General features: G+C 38.1%; 1 protein-coding gene across 4 annotated transcripts in view; it reads left to right on the forward strand.

Moving 5' to 3' along the window:
• The window catches only part of LOC141908250 (voltage-gated potassium channel subunit beta-2-like), a 56346-nt gene that overhangs the window by 15511 nt on the left and 19871 nt on the right, over positions 1 to 20964 (forward strand). For 3 of the 4 annotated variants that reach the window (XM_074798197.1, XM_074798196.1, XM_074798199.1), the window contains exon 3: positions 10613 to 10656. In XM_074798197.1, coding sequence (XP_074654298.1) covers positions 10613 to 10656 — 44 coding nt within the window. Of the gene's footprint in view, positions 1 to 445; positions 654 to 10612; positions 10657 to 20964 lie in introns of those variants that run through there. The other variant, XM_074798200.1, reaches the window with a different exon arrangement.

Raw genomic sequence — 20964 nt, forward strand, 5'->3', positions numbered from 1 at the left:
TAATTGAATATATTCCGTAATTTCTATTTCATACATCTAATATTTGATAAATTCTAAATAATCATTTTTGAGAAGATGCGCACTACGTCATTCGACTATCGAAATATTTACATAATAAAAAATTTATATTCAAGTAACCGGGGACTTGTCTGAAAAGAAGATTAGGACGTTAAACACCTGTTTTCGCGTTGTATCGTTGAGCAGTTATATAAACACCGATAAGATAAAAACATGTTATTTAAAGGCTGTTTTCCCACACTCAAGGTCTAATTTTATTAACCTTGCCGCTGGGGAGATGTTGTCCTTTCCTATCTGAGTTCGGCGGTAATTCCGGGGTCCCCGAGCGCCCGGCGTATAGTTCCTGATGCTATTACCAGGTGCTGTCAATGCAACACGCTGCAGCGGGTTTCATGTGTGTGTCTGTGTGTGTGCGATCAGTAATAGTGTGGTTGCTATAGTGAACAGTGTGATATCGCATTCAGCGTGCGCTACCGTATCGGGAATGTCGACCACGTCGTTGTCGTTAGATTAATTCAAAATATGACGGGATACGTTTAAAGCGTAAAACTGGATTTAACTAATAATTGTACGGAATTGTTGCCTATTCGGGCATTCCCCACTCCGATCATGGCCGATGGACTCATCACTTACAGGTTTGTTTTGCCTTATCGATTTTTTTTTCATTCTTAATCAAAATTCAATCGAAAATATCACGTTCAATTAAATCGTAGCAAATTACTTAATTCGATTTCTTTGACGAAAAGCTAATAAAATTCTCAAATTAGGAAGTCATTGCATATGGTATAATAGTCGTTGCATGTACATGTATATGTAATGGTGAACTGTAAATTGTAACTGTAAATTGTAAATTGTCTTTTTGAAAAAAATGTGAAAACTGTAATAAATTAAAACATCTGAGTCTTGAATCTATGAATCAACACAGACTTATGTCCGGTGCGTAGAAAATATCTAATTTAAGAGATCCAACGCTTAATTCAATTAGTTTATTCGCATGCGTTTGTGATCGTCGTTACTTTTTTGACGGACTTCGATCTCCGGGATTTTGACGCCGTCAACGACATTAGAAACGGTATTATTCGAATGGATGTTGATGATAATAATAATGTTCGATCTATAAACAGTAATGATGACCCGTTGTTAACGTTGTGCGGATGGGACATTAAAGGTTTAAGGATGAAACAAACAGCTGTCGCCAGTAATTCAATATAGCTCTGCACCGAATTGCCTATTTATTCATGCATATACATCCACGATGAATACGTGCATACACGTTTTATACTTTTACTTTATAATTTTAGTTAGCTCACAAAACCAGTTCCAGGGGCGGATCAAGAGGCCAATTTTGAAGAACTTGTCGCATCCAAAAAGGCATTTCGATGGCCACAAAGGCAATATTAGGTGTACACCTGCACTAAAATGCACCAATTATATTTGTTGACAAACTAGAAAAGGGTATTCAAAAAAAATTTGATGGACTTCTACAAATCTCACAAGTGCCCTGGCATGAATCAGCTATGTCTTATGTTACTGTTACTGTTATGTTACTGTTCAACATTACGGAAAATTATATGGGTTGATAATTTTGGATCTAGCTTTTGAGAAAAGGGATGTATACGTAAGTCACTCTGGATATGCCCCTGAGTCCCACGAGTTGAAATTCAAACGGATTAAGTACCCGTAATGGAATATGAACTATAATCGAAAATCTATAGTTTCTTCACAATTCTAGAGTTGGTTGCGATTTAGTGTTAACCGGTAGTTCATTTACTCCAAATCATTTTGGATTCTATAGAGTCAAATCTGATCCGGAACTGAAGTTTCGATTTGAGGTCATTGCAGTATTTGTATATATATTTCGATATTAAAATATATGTAATTGCGCAATCGACTCTGGGAGAGATATTTTTTTAAAGAGTTCGCTTATTTAGATAGTGGTAGTTATAAATTTTTGAGATGAAAGTAGCAGTTCATTGGAAAGCAGATCGAAATATTTACCCGATCCGTTCGAATAAAAGAGTAACAATCTAGTCAAAACCGAAGATTAGTTGTAAACGTTATTGCCAGATACGACGAAACTGATAAATGGACGACGGCATACATGATGGACTACGATTTTGATCACTCCGGATCACTCTGGATGGTTATTTATCGAGAACAAATAACGCCGGGTATTAACTGGTAGAGCGATCGAGCGAGAGAGGGAGAGAGAGAGAGAGGGGGGAAAGAGGCAGCCCGTGAGATGAGTGGTGACATTATAAAACACTGAGAGCTAGTTAATAGCAACTTCAGCGATACTGTCTGTGTTCGCGGCGTATACATATACATATACACGACTAAATTGACCGGTTCTTCATTATATTCGCAGCCATTAGCTATTCCTTAGAGTAATTATTACTTACAGGTGTAAAGTGAAATCGCCCGATGACACTGGATAGTGTGTCCAGTCGACTTTACGTATGTTGCCGTAACGCAACTGGCTGTTAACAGTTCAACATCAGTGCCAATTTTTATAAAGCTGATCGTGGATAATGCTGTAGGAAGGGGGCTAAGAGTTACTGCTAATAGGCTAATTAATAAGGATGTTATCTCTATCTGAATCTAGTCATGATTTTTGTTTGAAACACGACCGACGACACTGACAAATTAATCCATTTTAATCATTTCAACTCGCATAGCCAAATCTTGTATACCTGCACTACTGAAACTATATATGGAGACGGGGCTGTGGAGTTAAATTCATACCTAATGAGTGGGTCACGGGTGTTGCTTTTATTCTAGGATGAATCAAAATATCTGAAGAAACCTGATGCAATGATTGCCACCGATTGTAGATCGATTTTCCGAACACGAAGTACGTTCTTGTGATAAATGAACACATGATTTAGAATTCATCGTGATACGCATATACATTTTCATATTTTCGATATCGCGGATATGAATACATACGCGCGTGCAGCGCTGTTGTATGCTTTACAACATCGAATACACGAAACACTGCACGAGTAGCCGAGGATTATTTCATTCCGCAAAAATGGGAATCAATACCTGCGACAAACATTACATATAACAGAGGTCCTGCAGCAATGTGCTTTATTCACGTGACTGCGCCGTATCGATGGTCAAACAAGTAATTTACATGTCAGGTCTTAGAAGTTTGTTCGTAATCCGCTGATTATTTTTGGTACCCGTATGGCAAGTCCCCAGCACTGGTTGGCAGACTACGTCATATGAAAGACCTCTATACCGCATCAGATAAAAGGTGGCTGAATCCCGAGATGGTATTTTTCGAAGTTTGTCAGGTCTGTTGGAAATGCGGGGTCGTACCTACCATTTGAATTTTAGTAGGGGGGGGGCAGAGAATCCCGAAAAGGGTAGTTGATATAAAGATAATATTTGCAAAAAGGGCAATTTTACTAAATTTATGGGGGCAGCTGCCCCCCCCTCGCTCTGCTAAATACGGCCCTGAAATGTTGGATTAAGTTCTTGAAGCAAGTGTGGTCGATAGAACGCCAGAACACCATAACAAGGAAAAACAACGAACTTTCTCCGTTTTGGAGCGCTAAAACGTGATTAGGGTTTCCTACCGATGACTTTCACTTATATGGCCCAAATCAGCGCAGGAAAAAAGCCACCGTACGGAACCGTTATCTACGGTATTTTTCATAAACACATACGTTGTAAAATTATTTTTGTTAAACAATCTGTGTTTCTACTGTTTAATACCATGAGAGAATACCATTTTGAGCGATACACTGAATAACTCGGATCTGCTTTGCAAATGTTGCTCAGTCAATTCAATTCAATCAACGTATCGTCAGTTTCCTAAACACGTAAAGTTGATTGGTCGGCTCAGATATTCGGGATACCGGGAGGACGCGATTAATTATTGAATTATCTCTATATGATAAGCTATTCTTGCATCGGAGGTCAGTTTTATCCCCTGCAGAGCATTATACCACCAGCGAGATACGAGATTTTCGTAGCACACGGTTGAAGGGAGAGGATATATTGATAGAGTGACAGAGTGTATTAATACTTGCGGTTATTAAACACATTGAATAATTTCATTTACTGGTCGACTGAGTGTCATCTCTAGTACTGGGGTCAACAGGTCTAATTTGAATTGATGGTTATGCATCGGCGTCTTTAGCTGCGCATGTCGCCACCTACAGAATTTATTTATGTTTTTATTTTTTTCAATTTTATTTTCGTTACCCATTTCGGGTATTAGAGGGACAACAAAAAATTCACAGATTTAATAACACTACACAAAAACTACAAATTCGAGAACACACTGTCTTGTTTAATTCAACAAGCAGAAATAACAAGAGTAATGAATTCGGGTTTTTATGCGTACATTCAAATATATAAATGATTATATTACAATTTCATATACATTCAAATGAAACTCTACTACACTTTTTTACGGAAAATTACTGTGTGTCGCCACCTAAATAGTTATGATTATCATCGGGATTAGAATATCTATATCCCGTATGTAGACCTATCGGTATTTTTCACCAGTGTAATTTTGAGCTCAGCCACTCATCTGGAATTCCGGCGAGTGCTTTCCAGAATGGACGGGTTTTCACCATATGGACCCCTATAAAACATGTATAGGCAGCTCATCAGAGAATTACAGCGGCCACCTAGTATTCATCTTTCAAGTTTAGAATATCGAACTTTCGACTTTCCTTCGAGATTTCCAGTCGACTAATCAAGCACGCTAATGTACATCACGACTTTGAACTCGAAATTCCGATTTTCAAACTCGAGAAGTCGACTTTTCTAATCTAAGAAAATAAATACTAGATGGCCGCGATGGTTTTCCGTGATAGTAATAGATATAATTTCTGATATTTCATTTCCTCATTGAAAACCGGAATCATTACGGCTACTCTCGCTTTTACAACCAATTCTCTATTTCCCCTGGCAATGGCTGCAGCCGGCGGTGGGTCGGCTACCGCTCATCCTCGCTTGCCAGGGGTCCGGTATCACTCCCAAACTCGCTTCCACCAGCCCCCTGGCCTCACGAAGCGTGATTTCATTACTGGCGCTGTTGCGCATGACGTCATATATCGATTTGCAAAATACTTCCTTGTTCGGTAAAACGTTCGCTGATTGGTCAATTTAACGGGAAAACCAACATAAGTCTACTGACGGTTTGTTACAAGCGCTGTGATTGGTACGACCGGATTCTGGTCGGCTAGTAACGACTCCAACGACTCGTGAGGTCAAGGGGTTCGGGGAACAGCTTTAGCGTAGTGGGTTCGAATCCCTTGACGGGTGAAGATGGCTACCGCTACACGATATAAATTTTGGACACTAGAGGATTTGTTGAAGCCGTTTATTTTGAAGCCATTACGCCAGCGGTAATTATGGAAATTTCACCAGTCACCCGAGAATATATACATGTACATGGAATTGGATATTGGAAAAGTTACAATAAATTTGTGCTTATATCTTAGGCTAATTGGGTGATGACGAAAGCGCTTTAAACTCATAGCTTATAATCTATCGTTCCATCGGAAACATATAATACCATAATTTCTTTTAAAGCTAATCAAAGTCGTTTTAGCGGAAATTTCCTATTCGATCGTGCTAAGTTAGGATATTTTCATCGCGCCGAAGTATTTAAACGTGCTTTGGATTTACATCAAGGTGTCTCTCTAAGCCTTTTCGTTCATGCAAATTAAACGATGGGGAACGACTGAGAAGTTTGAAAAATGAATTTTGAATATTGCCATTACCCGCGGTCTACAAATCTTTCCTTCGTATTTTCGAGTATTTCGAAAATATCTAAGGCTAAAGAATGTTTTACCTTGTTTCTCCGAAACCTAGCCCCGGCCTGCCGCCTATCTACCCTGTACAATACTTTAAAAAAGATAATTCTGATCAATTTTACCATAACAGACCCGGCAGCTATAGAATGAACTGAATACAAATTTGATCATATTTTACAAAAATGGAAACAAGGTATCATTTTTGTTTAGCCTAACTTTTTGGACGATTTCCCATTTTCTATCAACTCGCAAGCCTCTCTTTTTCTTACGAGGGATTTGTAGAACTCGTCGGAAGTTCATTCTTTTCAATTGTTCGACCGCGTTTTCTGTCTATCCCCATCGGTTAAAACCTCTGTGGGGTATAGGTACCGGTTAAAAACGAAGTCGCTGAAAACATCGCCGTATAGTTAAACAACCTGTTACAAAAATATGCTAGTTACTCAGCTATTTTGTTGGGAGCTAAAGAACAACTATAAAAAGTAAAGGGAGGTTATTTTAGTGTTTACGGGTATAATTGTTGAAACAAGTTACACGCTGAAAGAAGTGAGCGCATCCTACGGATTTTTATTGCCTATCCTACAGGTGAGGCAGATTAAACAACAATCAACAACATCCGTGTTTGAAATTCCCATAACCTGCATTGACCTTGAACAAACTGACTAATCACTTTTTTACAGGCTCTGTAGTCCGTTTTTGCCCTTTCCTATCTGTTTGGGAGGTTAGGCTATTTGCTGCTTCAGTGGCATTTTGTCGCTTTAAAAATGTTTTTATACACCGCTTACAATACGTTATATAAGGGGTAGTGAGAAATTCGATGTGCACTACGTCATCAATTTGGCGTTTCGAAATAAAAAATCGTGTACATTAACGTTTATTCTTAAAATGATTGAATTTCGTTACTCTAATTTTCTATTTCAATGAAGTTACTCTCTAGTTCATAGCAGCAGCGGTCTTGAATATATAGAACCGCTAGTGGTTTTGAATCTGCCACAAAATTTCGCTCGGATTTGCAGGGGCCCATTTGCTATTTCCGACCAATTGGCAAAATGCCACAGGCTAGTTTGTCCTGCGCAGATTAAATTCAGAAATTTGATCGATGAATAGATGGAGTGTTAGAGATAAATAGATGGACGGCTTATCATTTCATTGCACGACTACTTTCATACTGTCTCGCGTATATACACAATGTGTCTAGACTATTTCGCCGTGTATATAGATCTTTTACGATTAATCCATCGATCGAACCACCTCCCTGATCGAACCAATCATATCGTCGTCCAATAAGCATACGCCTACTGAGCCCAATTAAGATGAACTCCTAGGCATCTATTTTGATCAAAATGATTTTGTCGACGAACTTTTTTTGCCGTCGACATCAATAAAGGAATTTCCTCATCGAGATTTAGATGGTGATTGCTCGGTCGAGAGTCGCAAGTGAGCCTGCTTTTAATGACTTATCCCTATTTGACCGCTCGACCAGTCCCTAGGTTATTCCGGATTTGGCCGAGGCTTATGCAAGCTCACTTATTCCGCGTTTCATCATTATTCTACTGATCTCCAGCGTTATTTAAATAATAGATCAGACATTCACGGTCCGTCTGCCTGGTGCGTGCTCGTTCTACCAACAGACGAACTGTTCAATAATTCAAACGAAATTTTGAATTATCGCGATGTATTGACTGTTTATTGATGTCCACGAGTTGGACAATAGTTATTGATATTACAGCTGCTCAATACTCGTGTGATGAATAATGTTTATTTTAGTGCAAGATGTACACTCTTATATATAGTATACGTCATATGAATAGTGAAATACATCAACCATTGTATAGCCTGCATATAGCCTATACATACCCAATATGAGAGAAATGAAATGAAAAACAACATCAGCTACAGCGGCCGCCAGTCTATATATCTAGCCAAAATCAGATGCGTGGTGTTGAACCTGCCGGTGAAAACGCATCTGATTGGCTTAATACATAGACTGTTGGATGCCGAGCGGCAACTTGTCTGCCCAATACATCTTGGGCGATACATCAATGAATAGAGGGGTCTGCGGCCAGGGTTTGTGTTGGCGTGAACTTCTGCGGGGGGCGGGGGGTTGGCAATCGAACCATGCCGAGTGAGGATGGACAAAACGTAGAGACTAGGCAATGACCATCTGCTCAAACCGATAATCGATTGATAAATGTTGTTGATTCTGTTGATGACAAAACAACAAAACAGCCGGTGCACCGGATATTTATCAAATCTCAATTTATCAATATTTGTCAAATCTCTAGCGTGTATGTTTAATGCACTTGAGCCCATCTTCCATATGTACCCCCAGTACATCGTCTATGGTGCCCATTTCAAAACTAACTGGTTAACATTTATCAATTTTGCATTGTTAAAACAACTAGCTCTATATCACCTAAGTATATACACAGCTAATAATCACGCCTACTTTCACGTATATGTAAAAGGATGTCCTTTTGGAGTGTGTGTGTATACATGCGTAATCGTTGAGACGTCTGCGTGAAGTTGTGTCGCTTAATGAGCATAAACCTGAGCGTGATTAATTACGCCGCACTAACTATGTCTTATTAGTGACATTAGTTGTATTCTGATTACTGTAACCGTGCAAGAAGCGGGCTATATGCTAGATCGACGCTTCATCCCTCTTATCCATAATGTGGGTCTTAATAGCTACTCGAACCGAGTCGTGAGTCGCCTGGTGCGGATTTAAAGTGAATCTTCTGAACTCGCCCCCATATACTGGATGTAGTAATGTTTGCCCTAAGCAATGCAAGCAATAGTCGCAGAATTTATCAGGAATATGGAAGATCATAGTATATATTTGATATTTAGTATTACCCTCGTGGTCTGAAGACCAACTATTGATTAGTTCCGAAGTCAATGATATGTAAATAAACGAATATATAGACTTTGATATAAACCCCTATACGCTTTGTACACAACATCTCGTGTGGACAATAAACGGTTTTATTTGATTCAAAATTTATATAATTGGCAACTCTAGTTGTCTCAATTAACTTCACGCGGCTAATGAAATATTGACATTACAGCCCATAAAAGTATTTAAATGATATTGGAATGATTATTATATTTGATATCATTATAAAATGCTGGCGAGTTGGATTATATATTCATTACATTCCTGAATTACATTACTCTCGGGAAGATTTACTTTCACACCATGGTTAAGAACTTATTTATCTGTTACATTTGAACCTCGTGCACTTCGGGAGGGGGGGGGGGGGTGGTTGCATCTTTTTTCTCCCAGTGAAGTTGTTACGCAGGTGCGGATCTAGGAAAATTGGACGGCAGGGGTCCAGAAGAAATGAAAAAGGCATTTTTTCAGAAAAAGCAACCATGTTACAGGCTACAAGCGGGGTCTTACCTACGTTTTTAGATATTTTTGAAGAAATAAATCCGAAAATATACAATTTCAAAGGATAAGTTTCAAATTTGCAGGTTTTATCAATCTCTGTCATGGCGAAAAGGGAAACGTCAGTGGGAAGACAGGGGTCCGGATCCCCGAGACCGTCCCTAAATCCACCCCTGTTCTCATACACAAGATCACAAATATGATATATTTAGCGAGTAATAATGATATACATTTGAATTGGATTGAACCGGTCTATTAGATGTACATGTACATTCGTAATCAACAGCGACAGCGATGAAAACTTGACATTTACATTTTTACGCCTGCTTGTGACTAACTTCAGTATAACGATCGCTAGACGTTAGAGACTTTGTACATAGACAGACTTTATACGGAAATATAATATAATGTGCAACTTTATTGATAGTCGAATAATCAGACGTTCAGTGGTCATTTGTAAGCCTCCAGGGTAAGATGAGTTACCAGTTTGTGCTCTTGTTTTATTGACTGAAGCAGTAAATATCAAACGTGACGTTACTGCTAATTCGTTCTTTCTGGTCACAATATGCAATATTGTACACGACCTAAAACCTAATAATCTCGCTGCGCGTACTGTAATCATATGGGCCTGTGCGCTAATCAACAATTTATCGAGATAAGCTTACTTTTTGCATCATATACTTTTTCCAATGAATGTGCAGGGCCAAACATACCCACCTTAGTCTGAATACCGGACGATGTACGCGTTCTGGGAACAAGCTAATGATACTAGACTAAACCTGCCTATTCTATATTGCTGAACCCAGTTTTTCTTTATAGAGATTAGTTCTTTCTGACTGTTTTACAATACGAAGCCCCATTTTCAAATATATTAGTTTTCAAGATCTTTTTTGTCATCGTACAGGGCTTAATTCCATTTTCCAGGCGATAAACTTCCAGTGCCATTGCGCAGGACATGACCAGAGGTTCTCCGATACCAATGATAGTAATAACCATAGAAATATGATGATGATAATAATGATAATAATGATATTATTATCTATTTCATACGTCTATTCTATTCTAGATCTAATATTAATTATCTATTCCAGAAACAAGTCTTGATATAGTAATAAACCATAAGCATTTAAATTTTCGATTTTTCGGCAGGCTTCGATTGAACATATTCCGGTTAGGGGAAATAGCTATTAAGGAATACAAACTCTCAACCGGCTTTCTGTCAGGTTAACCAATTATGCTCTATTGGAATTGGTATTTGAAACGAACGCGGAAGTATTCCAGAATCGATAGAGACCAATCGAATCCTGCTTGAAAAACCTCTCTGGATTCATTCGTTAATTTCTAGAAACCAGGAAAATCATTATTCCCTACATTTGTCATTAGTTTTGAGTCGAATTTTTCTTCGTATATTTTGTAGGAATCTGGGGAAGTCTGGATTGCGCGTATCCAGTATTGCATTGGGTAAGTAACTGTAAAAACCAAGTAAAATCAGCATGATTATTTAGATCACACTGAATTCAAAATGTGAAAACCATACAGGTTGTCTCAGAAAATGTTTTACCCAAGCTTTAAGATTACTACAGGGACGGATCAAGGATTTTCTTGAAAAGTTGGTCCATTTTTCATGCATTTCGAGTGCAGGCACTGCTTGACCATCGTAATAATCTCATATATTCTAAATGTTTATACCTTGTACTTTGAAATGGAGCAATGAAAAACTGAAAATCTATCATACGAGGGAAATTTTCGGGACGGGGGAAAGCTACAGCACCCAAAGCACCCCTTGGATCCTCACCTGTCTACTAGTCCATTAACTATAATTGTAATTAATTTGGGGGGGGGGGGTAAAGCTGGTAGACCTGGATGTTTTCTTGAACATGGAATGTTGAAATACAATGATAAGCCAAGCATGTCTGAGCACAGGCGTTTTTTTAAGTGGCCATTAATTCATTTAAATTATAGAAACGCATTTTTGAGACACCCTATATATGGTGAATTAATTCTTGTACTCGATGGTTCACAAATGTTTTGATGGGAATTATTGGGGCATAATCTCCCAGCTCTGCTGACTTTCTTAGAACTCGAGACGATTCTGTCCGTGTAGGAACGAATAGCGTTCTCTCGGGGTTATGATATCCGTACAGAGATCAAAGTGTTTGCAATTTTCACCTCAAGATGCGGTCGCATTGTCCGCCGTAATTCAATAACAACCCGCTGAGACGACCGGTTCTAATGCGATTTGTCGCGATAATTATTCTGCCGCGTGTCGCTTATCAGGCACCTAACCGAATGCGGTTCTGGAGATTGCGAATATCGTGACGGCAGATTCGGTCGTTCAGGGAGATGTCGAATATTATAAATTTCGTATCATGTGTGAAAGGTCCCGTTTCTGATAAACTATCTCGGCACCTCCTGTGTTTGGTTTGCGTTTACCCTGTTATTTCAAAAACATGCTCGTGCCAACACTTTTCGGGGAATGGCTGTAACTGTCTTCGCACTTCGACGAGGCTCCCATGGTGATAAACTAAATCGCATTTCTACATGAATAAATGCATTTTGCTTGCTGTATCCCTCGTAACCGTATTATGCAATTAATTAAAAAGTATTAACTGTTTATGTGATTGTATACAATGGTTTACGAAAAATGAATTGTTATTAATATTCTGTGCAGTAAGACTTCAGTATTGTGAATTTCTTGATTTTTGTGTGATGAAGCTTGGAACTCTCACTGCGCAATCAGTTTTACAGTTTTACAGTTTACAGTTTACAGTTTATTTGACAAACTCAAGGTCTACAAATTAGACAATATGAGTGAAAAATAGAACATTATACAAAATAACATAGCAGCGAATGCCGTGTTTACACAAATATTTTAGCAATTTTACTTATAAAGATACATAAATTATAAAGTGTTCTGATGTTTTTTGTCTGCATAAGGGAGGAGAATTTATACTGGTTTGGATAAATTGAAAATTTTCTCTCAATGTACTTGGTCCTTAAAACGTCAAGGGTTGGACAACATAATATATAATGATATTCGTCCCCTATAGCACTGTTGCAAAGAGGACAGGTCCTGTTTTCTCTGGGTACTTTCATCCATCTACCAGTTTCAATTGGAAGTTTGTGGTTACACGTTCTAAATCTACTTAAACTATATAGCAGGTCATCAGGAATGTCCGACGTGTAAATAAACTCCAGGCTATGATTATCTTTGAATAGAGAGTAATAGTCACCTTTAGGTGATTCCCTTATGGATGCTCTCCATTCTTGGAGGAACTGGTCCATTATTTTTTGTTTTAAAGTAGATTGCAGCCATCTAGTGTTTGGGAAGGATTGATCATCCCATATATTGTTTAAACCTACAGAATACAGAATATCTTTTACATTTCTAATCCATTTGAAATTTGGAGCTATGCCGTTAATGTAAAAAGGTCGCATAACTGATTTATACAGAATGCTAGAAAGTTTGTTCTGAGAACTGACTAAATTAGCCCAAAAGGAGACAATTCTAGATTTAATTACTATAGAAAGGGGGAATCTACCAGTTTCTCCGTACAACATGAACGTTGGTGTACTATTTCGCGCTTTCAGTACGTGTCTCAGAAAACTTAAGTGAACAGACTCAATAGAATCTATGTTAGAGAACCCCCAGACTTCACAGCCATATAATAAGACGGGTACCACCGTCTGATCAAATAGTTTTAACTGACAATCTAGAGGAAGATTTAGACTATAAGTCTTACAGTATAGAGCGTGTAGTGCCTTTTTTGCTTGTGAGACTAGGTATTTCTTAGTCGACAAAAAACCTCTATTTTGATGTAATAATAATCCCAGGTACTTATAGCTGGTAACAACCTCAATATTTTGATTTCCCATGTGGAACTGTTCATTTCCTAAGCCTCTAGAACCAAATATTATAATCTTTGTTTTTCTAGTATTGACCTTTAGTTTCCATACATTGCAGTATTCATGGAAATTATCTAGGTTGCGCTGAAGTTCTTGCGCATTCTGCGCAAAAATTACCGTATCGTCCGCGTAGAATAGAATTACCAAGTTTGCATAAACGATGACATCGTTATGATCGGACAAACTGATCCCATTACTGGCTCTATTATGTAAAAATTCTTCTAAGTCGTTTAAGTACAGGCAGAAAAGAAGCGGTGACATATTTTCACCTTGTCTGACACCTGTCTCACAAGGAAAAAAGGCAGATAGGTTACCATTAGCTTTCACACATGATTTAACATTGTCATACATGTTCTTCACACAGTTAAGTAATTTACCGTTTATACCATTTGTAAGAAGCTTTTGCCATAGTCCGGCTCTCCAGACTGTGTCAAAGGCTTTGGTAAAATCTACGAAAGCACAATATAGTTTCTTCTTCTGAGTTTTAATAACTTCAGCTAAAATATGTAAAATGTAGAGGTTGTCAATTGTCGAGTAACCACGACGAAATCCAGCTTGGTTGTTATGGAGGATGTTGTTTGTTTCAATATAACATGTTAGTCTATTATTAAGTATTGCTGTAAAAACCTTTCCCAAACAGCTTAAAATGGTGATGGGCCTGTAGTTCTCTGGTAGTTTGTCATTTCCACCTTTAAAGATGGGACAAATGACGCCCTCTAGCCAAGATTCTGGGAGTATCCCAGTATCTAAAACGATATTAAAGAAGTTTACATAAACTGGGAGCATGATATCCTTAGTGGCTTTTATATGTTCGTTTAGGATGCCATCACTTCCAGCTGATTTACCATTTTTGAGTAGTTTAATTGCCTTTAAAATTTCCTCCGCAGATATAGCATCATTTAGTGACTCGTTTTCATTGATCATATCATTTGCTACATTAGGTAATTCTGATCTATCATCTTGCTGCTTATTGGCATCCCGGAAAAATTCATACAAGTCCTCCAGTGGTACTGGAATATTAGTGTTTCTAGGGGTGTTTCTGTTTAAAAGCTGCCAGTATTTTTTAGGGTTATGAAGATTAAGGTTTCGAATTTCTCTTTGCATACGCTTTCTGTGTAAATTCACGTGCTTTCTTATAGTTTTTTTATAACTACGACTGGCTTCGGCAAGATCTGTATGAGTACGGTCGGTTCGAATCCGATTATTAATGCGCTTCTTAATATGGTACTTTTTCCTTGCATTTCGACATTCATGACCAAACCATGGTTTATCTAGTTTATTAACTTTTGAGGGACAGGGAGAATTCCATTTGTTACCAAAGGTAATAATACTGGCGTCATTGAATATTTCATTTATAACAGATGATAAGGAATCGATTGCATCTTTATCAAGTACATGCGGGTAAGATAGTAGTGTTTGTTCGTACTTTTGGGTATTCAAATTGCTAGCAAATTGGTCTGATTTATCTCTTTTCCAAGTTGGCCTATGTTTTACTTTTCGTGTAACTGGCCGTTCATTGCCTTTATATGGGGTAGGTGGGATACCACTGAGTTTTAGGTTGAAAGAAATAGTACAGTGCACATCGGAGAATAGGTCACAGAAATCATGCACAAAAAAGTCACACAAAAAATTAAAGCAATTCGGCGAAAGGACTACATAATCGACTACAGACGCGTTTTTGCAAGTTAATTTACCTAATCTACGATCTTTACCGAGTCGACCGTTTGCTATATAGAGATTACAATTCTTACATAAATCTAAGAGTTTGTGGCCATGGTTATTCACATACTGATCTTGGCTGATACGATCAACTGGAATATTGAACTGGAAAATTTCGGGCAAGTAATTGGTATTGTTCAAATTGAGTCTTTGTGTCAGGAACTCATCTGGTTCAACAAAGTCGGTAAAATTGCTAGTTCTTGAGTTGAAGTCACCCATTAGGATTACTGACTCATAATTAGATTGCATTGATATAATTTCGAGTTCAATGTCCGTCCAGCATTCAGGGGTTAGGTATTTTGAGCCCTCGGGCGGGATGTAGCACATACCGACGCATACGTCACTCGTTGAGTTAGGGAAAAGCTGTTTTGACACTTTAAACCATAGTATGTATTCTGATTTAATAGGTAAGACCGTAACACATTCAATGATCGAATCGTGCACAAGGACGGCTATTCCACCAGACACTCTTTTGTACTTTTTACGATTGTTACCAAAGAAGTGGTAGTTCGGGATATTGAGTGTATGGAAGTCAGTTAGCTTTGTTTCACATAACCCAATAATATCAAATTGTTTGATATGGTCTTGGAATTCAGGGATATCCAGTTTATTTTCTAATCCGCATACATTAAGAGAACATAAAGTTAATGATTGACGGCGAGAGTTTGTCGCGTTTCCCTACGCTGGACCGTCTAGTACAACTCTCGATGCTGCAATTAGGTCACTTACTGGAGTATCACTTGTTCCAGACGCGTCCATCGTCTCCACTTCCGCACTCTGAATATTTGTTGCGTTAGCTACTGCAGGCTGTTTCGAGGCCGCCTTCAGCTCTTCGGGTGATTTCTTCGGCTGTGTACGTGGTCTAGGTGTCCGGTATGTTGCCTCCCCGACGCACTTTACTTCGTTATTAATGCATTTGAAAATTTTCCCGTCGAGAATCAGCTTATCGAAGGAGACGAAACCATCCACGGATGGATTGGTAGATTTCGATGAATTTAATTTTTCGAATAACAATTTTCTTCTATTCCGCACTTCGATCGGATAATCCGCAACGATTCTCACAGTGTTATCTTTTGCGTTAAATCGAGATTTATATACTAATTCGCGGTCAACATAATCTCTGAATTTCGCGGTCACGGAACGTGGTTTGTCTTTGCCTGGATTTCTATGGATCCGCTGGAAGACAATTTTACTCGCTCGATCACTGTTGATTCCGAAATTTTCGACTAACTGTTTCCTCACAACGTTGTCTATGTTTTCATCAGTCGACTCAACTAAACCAAGGAAAACAAGGTTGTCGCGCCGTGATCTAGCCTCCTGGTCTATTATGCGATTTTCTAGTGCTGCAATGCGGTCATCCTTTGGTTGGGTGCGGCCACTGGTTTTAAGCTTATTTTCAAGGTCGCTAACCTTCGTGGTAAACTCAACTCGCAGTTCGTCTTTGGCTTCTTCAATCTTGAAATCCATACTAGCTTCAAAATCTTTTCTGAATTGTTCCAGGTCTTTCTTAATTGAGTTGAATTTACCATCGATTTTTCGTTCCAGATGTTTCCGCATCGACTTAATTTCTTGGAAAATGTCCTCTAAAGTAAGTTCTTTCTCCGTTTCGCTGTCGGATTCTCCTGCAGATTCACGGCTTTCGGTATCTGTATCTGGATCAGTTTCTCCATAACTTTTAGCTGGTTGCGATTTCGATTGTGTATGAGCCGGTCTTTTTGTTGGAGGGGTACTGGATTCCGAGCCTTTGGACAGAGTTCGTTTAGTATTCCCACTGCCAGCATGTTCTGTTTGTTTATCGACTTTGTCTTTGGTATTACGATCATCATGTTTACTACGATTACGGTTACGATTGGTATTCGAACCACTGGCTAAGTGCTTTGAATTTTTCTCCATTTTACAGTTCTCAATAACCTTTCACGACCGAAAATAACTCAAGCGGAACGGTGAACAGGCTGTACTATACAGAGTGTGCTATAATAGCCTGTACTCTATATACGAAAATGTCCACACTTATGTTCTATGGAAACTTTAACTTGTCAAATTCAGTAGTTAAAAGCTTCAAACTTCGACAAAATCTCACCAGAATGCACAGTCCGATGTTACGGTTCTTCCTTATGCGGTTATTCCTAGGAAAACCAAATGTTCTTGTTCCCAAAAGGAAGTTTTTAGCTCCCGTGCCAATGACACGACTCTACAGTCCGCCATGTTGAATTCAACACGTAGCGATTCACAGTGGCTACAGTACTCCACGGGAATCATATCTATTCATGTTTCATACATAGCTAGAAAATTATGTATAGTTTATTACTAGTTTTAAACGTTACTTTATGGTTATTTGCCACACGATGTTCATTAGAACGAAAGCCGATGAACTTACTCAGCATTGCTAATCATGATTACCAGCAAATTATCTAAATTATACATGTAATTAGGCTGTAGTAAATGCTGTGTGACAAGTAACCGTTCTAGTGTGTCAAAACAAATAGATAATTATCATCTGACTAAGTCCTGGAAACATCAACAAACAGCATGTGAAAGAGTGAACCGCACCGCACCGCACCATTTTTTGCTGTAAACCCTATAGTAAAGCTTGTTGTACAAGTATACACAGTCGCAGTTGTAGTTGTTGTAAAGCGTATATTTCACTTAGAAGAGACCTTTTACCAAGATACTAACTACTACACTCGTAATCCGAGTATCTTCAAATTTGTAGAGCTTTTTGGAAAATATTTGTTAGGGATGTTCAGACATAGAAGATCTCTCCTATGTGATACGAATTAAATAATTACTTATCTATCAATCAAGATACTGTATTGTGAAAACGTAACGCCATCTGTATTTATAATTTTGTTCACTTTATTATTATTGTCATTCAAGTGTAAACGCTTTGACGGAATAAACATTATCATATGTAAACCCTAATTAATCCAGCTAAAATGATTGATAATTACATAGTAATTACTTAATTACTCAGTAAAACCCCATAACCCTAAAATGATTAATGCTATAAGCGTTTATCGAAAGAAAATTAATTTTAATCAATTATTTAACGCCTGCGAAAAAAAATGGAGAATTTCTGGGATAAGTTAATGTGGAATTGCAAATTTGAAATCGAAGTTTTAAGAAATTTGGGAAATTATGAGGTTTGGCGATTGGATAGATGATACAGGTCTTCGACTGGTCTAATTAAAAAAAAAAATTGTCAACTTGCGACCGACTTCGATTCACTTTTGCCTCTAAGCTGGTCTGCAACTTCATTGCCATGGTTGAAGAAGGAGCTCTTCTGATGTCTGCATCATCATGACTTCGAGCATATCGTGTAGCCCGGGGCCCGGTTTGGTTGTCACTCGATATCCTAGTCTTGAGTCTGGGTTGAAGTAGACATTGTCATTTAAATAACTTATTTATGTTATTCTGTATGAATTACCCATGTGTCTTGTATTTTGTATTTTCTTATTTTAAAATTTGTAACTTTATTGAATTTTGGAATTTTATCCCGGAATTTCAATGTAATAAGGATCAATAAAGAATTGAATTGAATTGTCACCTTATACACATGCCATCAGTGGATGCGGAGCCGTATATGACAGCTATGCTATTATAAATTGCTAATCTCATGAAACCTGCATTCCCCTAATATCGAACATATTTTCTAAAACATTTGAATATTGAAATTATATGTTTACAGGTTTTTATATTGACCGCTTGTAGCCGCCGATGAAATTCACGCCGGCCCTAGACAGATCGTAGATAGCTTCGTCATTCCACCAGCATCCCCATGTCAGGGTCTGTTTTTTTATATCAGACTTCCAAATCGTGTATACATCCGCCATTTAACCGAATAATCCGATTTACTTATCATTTCTATATATGCCTGCCGCTTCTGATATAAACATACATCCTTTACTATTACAATACGTCTTCTAATGATATTCAATGCAATATAACATTTTGACGTTCAAATAGAGGTCATTATATAATCACAGGAAGCCATTCTACATCTTTGTCAATAATATTTTGCCAAATAGCTTTATGTGTACACATAGACCTGTGACGTTTTGCACATCGATTTACGGTTGTCGTTTGTAAAATGACGCTGAATGGTTAACATTGTTTAGGTTTCATAATGGTAACGTTTTATAAGGCGTCAAAAATGTGGGAATAACCATAGACTCCATGGATAAACGAACTGAAATACATGTGTATTGGCCACATTAGGTGATGCAACCATAAGTCTGCCGAGACTACAACGAAATTCACTAGTTTCTATGAAATTTTCTACTCCAACCTTGAAGCTTACCGATTTATTGTTTGAAAAACGAGAAGCAAAATAAAATGTCATCTGCATATAAAGCTCGGTTAGATTGCATTTTCAAAAAGGGCCTTTATTTCATTTTGTTTCCTGAGTCAATATAAACCAGAACTGGATGAAATAGCTATCGCATATACAGTACAACGTTGGCCTAAGTAAATTCTAGGTTTATGATCTTTACTTATGTCTTTTTTCAACTGGATATTCGACCTGATATAATTAATTTATCCAAAACGAATATATGATTTAGGGCATATTGCGGAGCGAGCAATCTCAAACTGTTTCCAAGGCAACACTATCCGATGAGTACTAGCTCGGGAAAAAATACATCTAAACGCTGCATTTAATTGAAGAGTTTGTCCTTGAAAAACGGCAGTGATTAAGAAAAGAAAAATCAATACAGGCATTATTGGCAGATCTATCGGATTTTAAAGACTGCACAGCACGAGGGTCCGTGCAAGCACTAAGGCACTGATATAATGTGATGGAATTTTAGATTTGCATGATAATAACATATTTAACGAAGATGTAACGGAAAGCACTTTGAATTTCCAAAAATGATGAATGGTACTTGCGACACTCCATAATTCAGACGTGCTTCACGAAATGTCTTTTTGATGCCGTTCAAACCATTACAATAATGTTATACAATATTCGTTATGTAAGAGGTACTATGTGCGAGTTGGTGTGCACTACGTCATCAGTTATTGGCGTTTGAGAATCACAATTAAACTTGTGCGTTGATTTTGTAATTAGATACATCTCATGACTCTTATTTTCTATTTGATAGACTTCGATGTTTTTTTGATAATGAATTTTAAGTGTATGTGCCTTACGTCATCAATATTCGGGCTAGCCGGGTAAGACTGGTTGCCGGTCAAATCAATTCAAAAATTCAATATATTCAAATTCAAAATAACTTTATTGAACCTTAAAGTTATATTATATTATTCATTGTCGATGATATTAGGCAATGTATACGTATTACGTTACTCAATGCGTCAATGAATTTTCAAGTTTCCTTGTTTTGTTCTCGGGCATACGAATATCGCGTTGACCTATACGCCCCGCGGGCTGAACGATCCTCCGACCGAGGATATTATTTAGAGAAATTCATCTCGTTTAGATCTGCTCGATACACATGGGTTTTGCGTTTCGGTGTATAACTCCTCATAAAGCGACTCGTAGCGTCAGCGAAAAACGATGTTTTCAGTAATTGGACCAGGCGAGTTGTTATTAGCGCTGTCAGGCGCACTGGTAGTTTGACTGCGGATAATCTGGTTAGTATTCATAGAAATGAATTTTATGCGTTGATTAACTGTATTAAACAGCACAGCTTTCAGTGACAGGTTTCAGCATATCGGCATTTCATTCATCACGCGCTAAATAAAGCTCCCGAATTGCTGGAATACATCCGCCCGAGCACACATACAGACTTTGATTGTCCGTATTGATTTTTACGAATTCAAAAATGCTGAACTGGATAGGACGTGTCACATATTGGGAAAACGACATCTGACTGAATTACCGGACAACGTTCTCTGTGACGAGAAAAAAATATCCGAAACATATCCGAATACGTCTCTGTAAAAGCATTTTCAGTGCATCATTTCTCTAACTATCGATTGAACCGGGAAGATACGAAAATATCCCCCGAAATGAATGACTTTGTACCAAATTTAACCTAGGAAAAATCCAATGATCTCAAGCCCGCATGGAGGAGATTCCAAAGTTTGGGCCCAGAAGCCGAAAAAGCACGACCACCAGACATCTTAAGGAGGCTAGCAGTATTTATACAAAAGGCATGATAGCTTCATCTAGCCATCTCTGTG

This window comes from Tubulanus polymorphus, chromosome 7 (assembly GCF_964204645.1).
Source record: "Tubulanus polymorphus chromosome 7, tnTubPoly1.2, whole genome shotgun sequence".
NCBI lineage: Eukaryota > Metazoa > Nemertea > Palaeonemertea > Tubulaniformes > Tubulanidae > Tubulanus > Tubulanus polymorphus.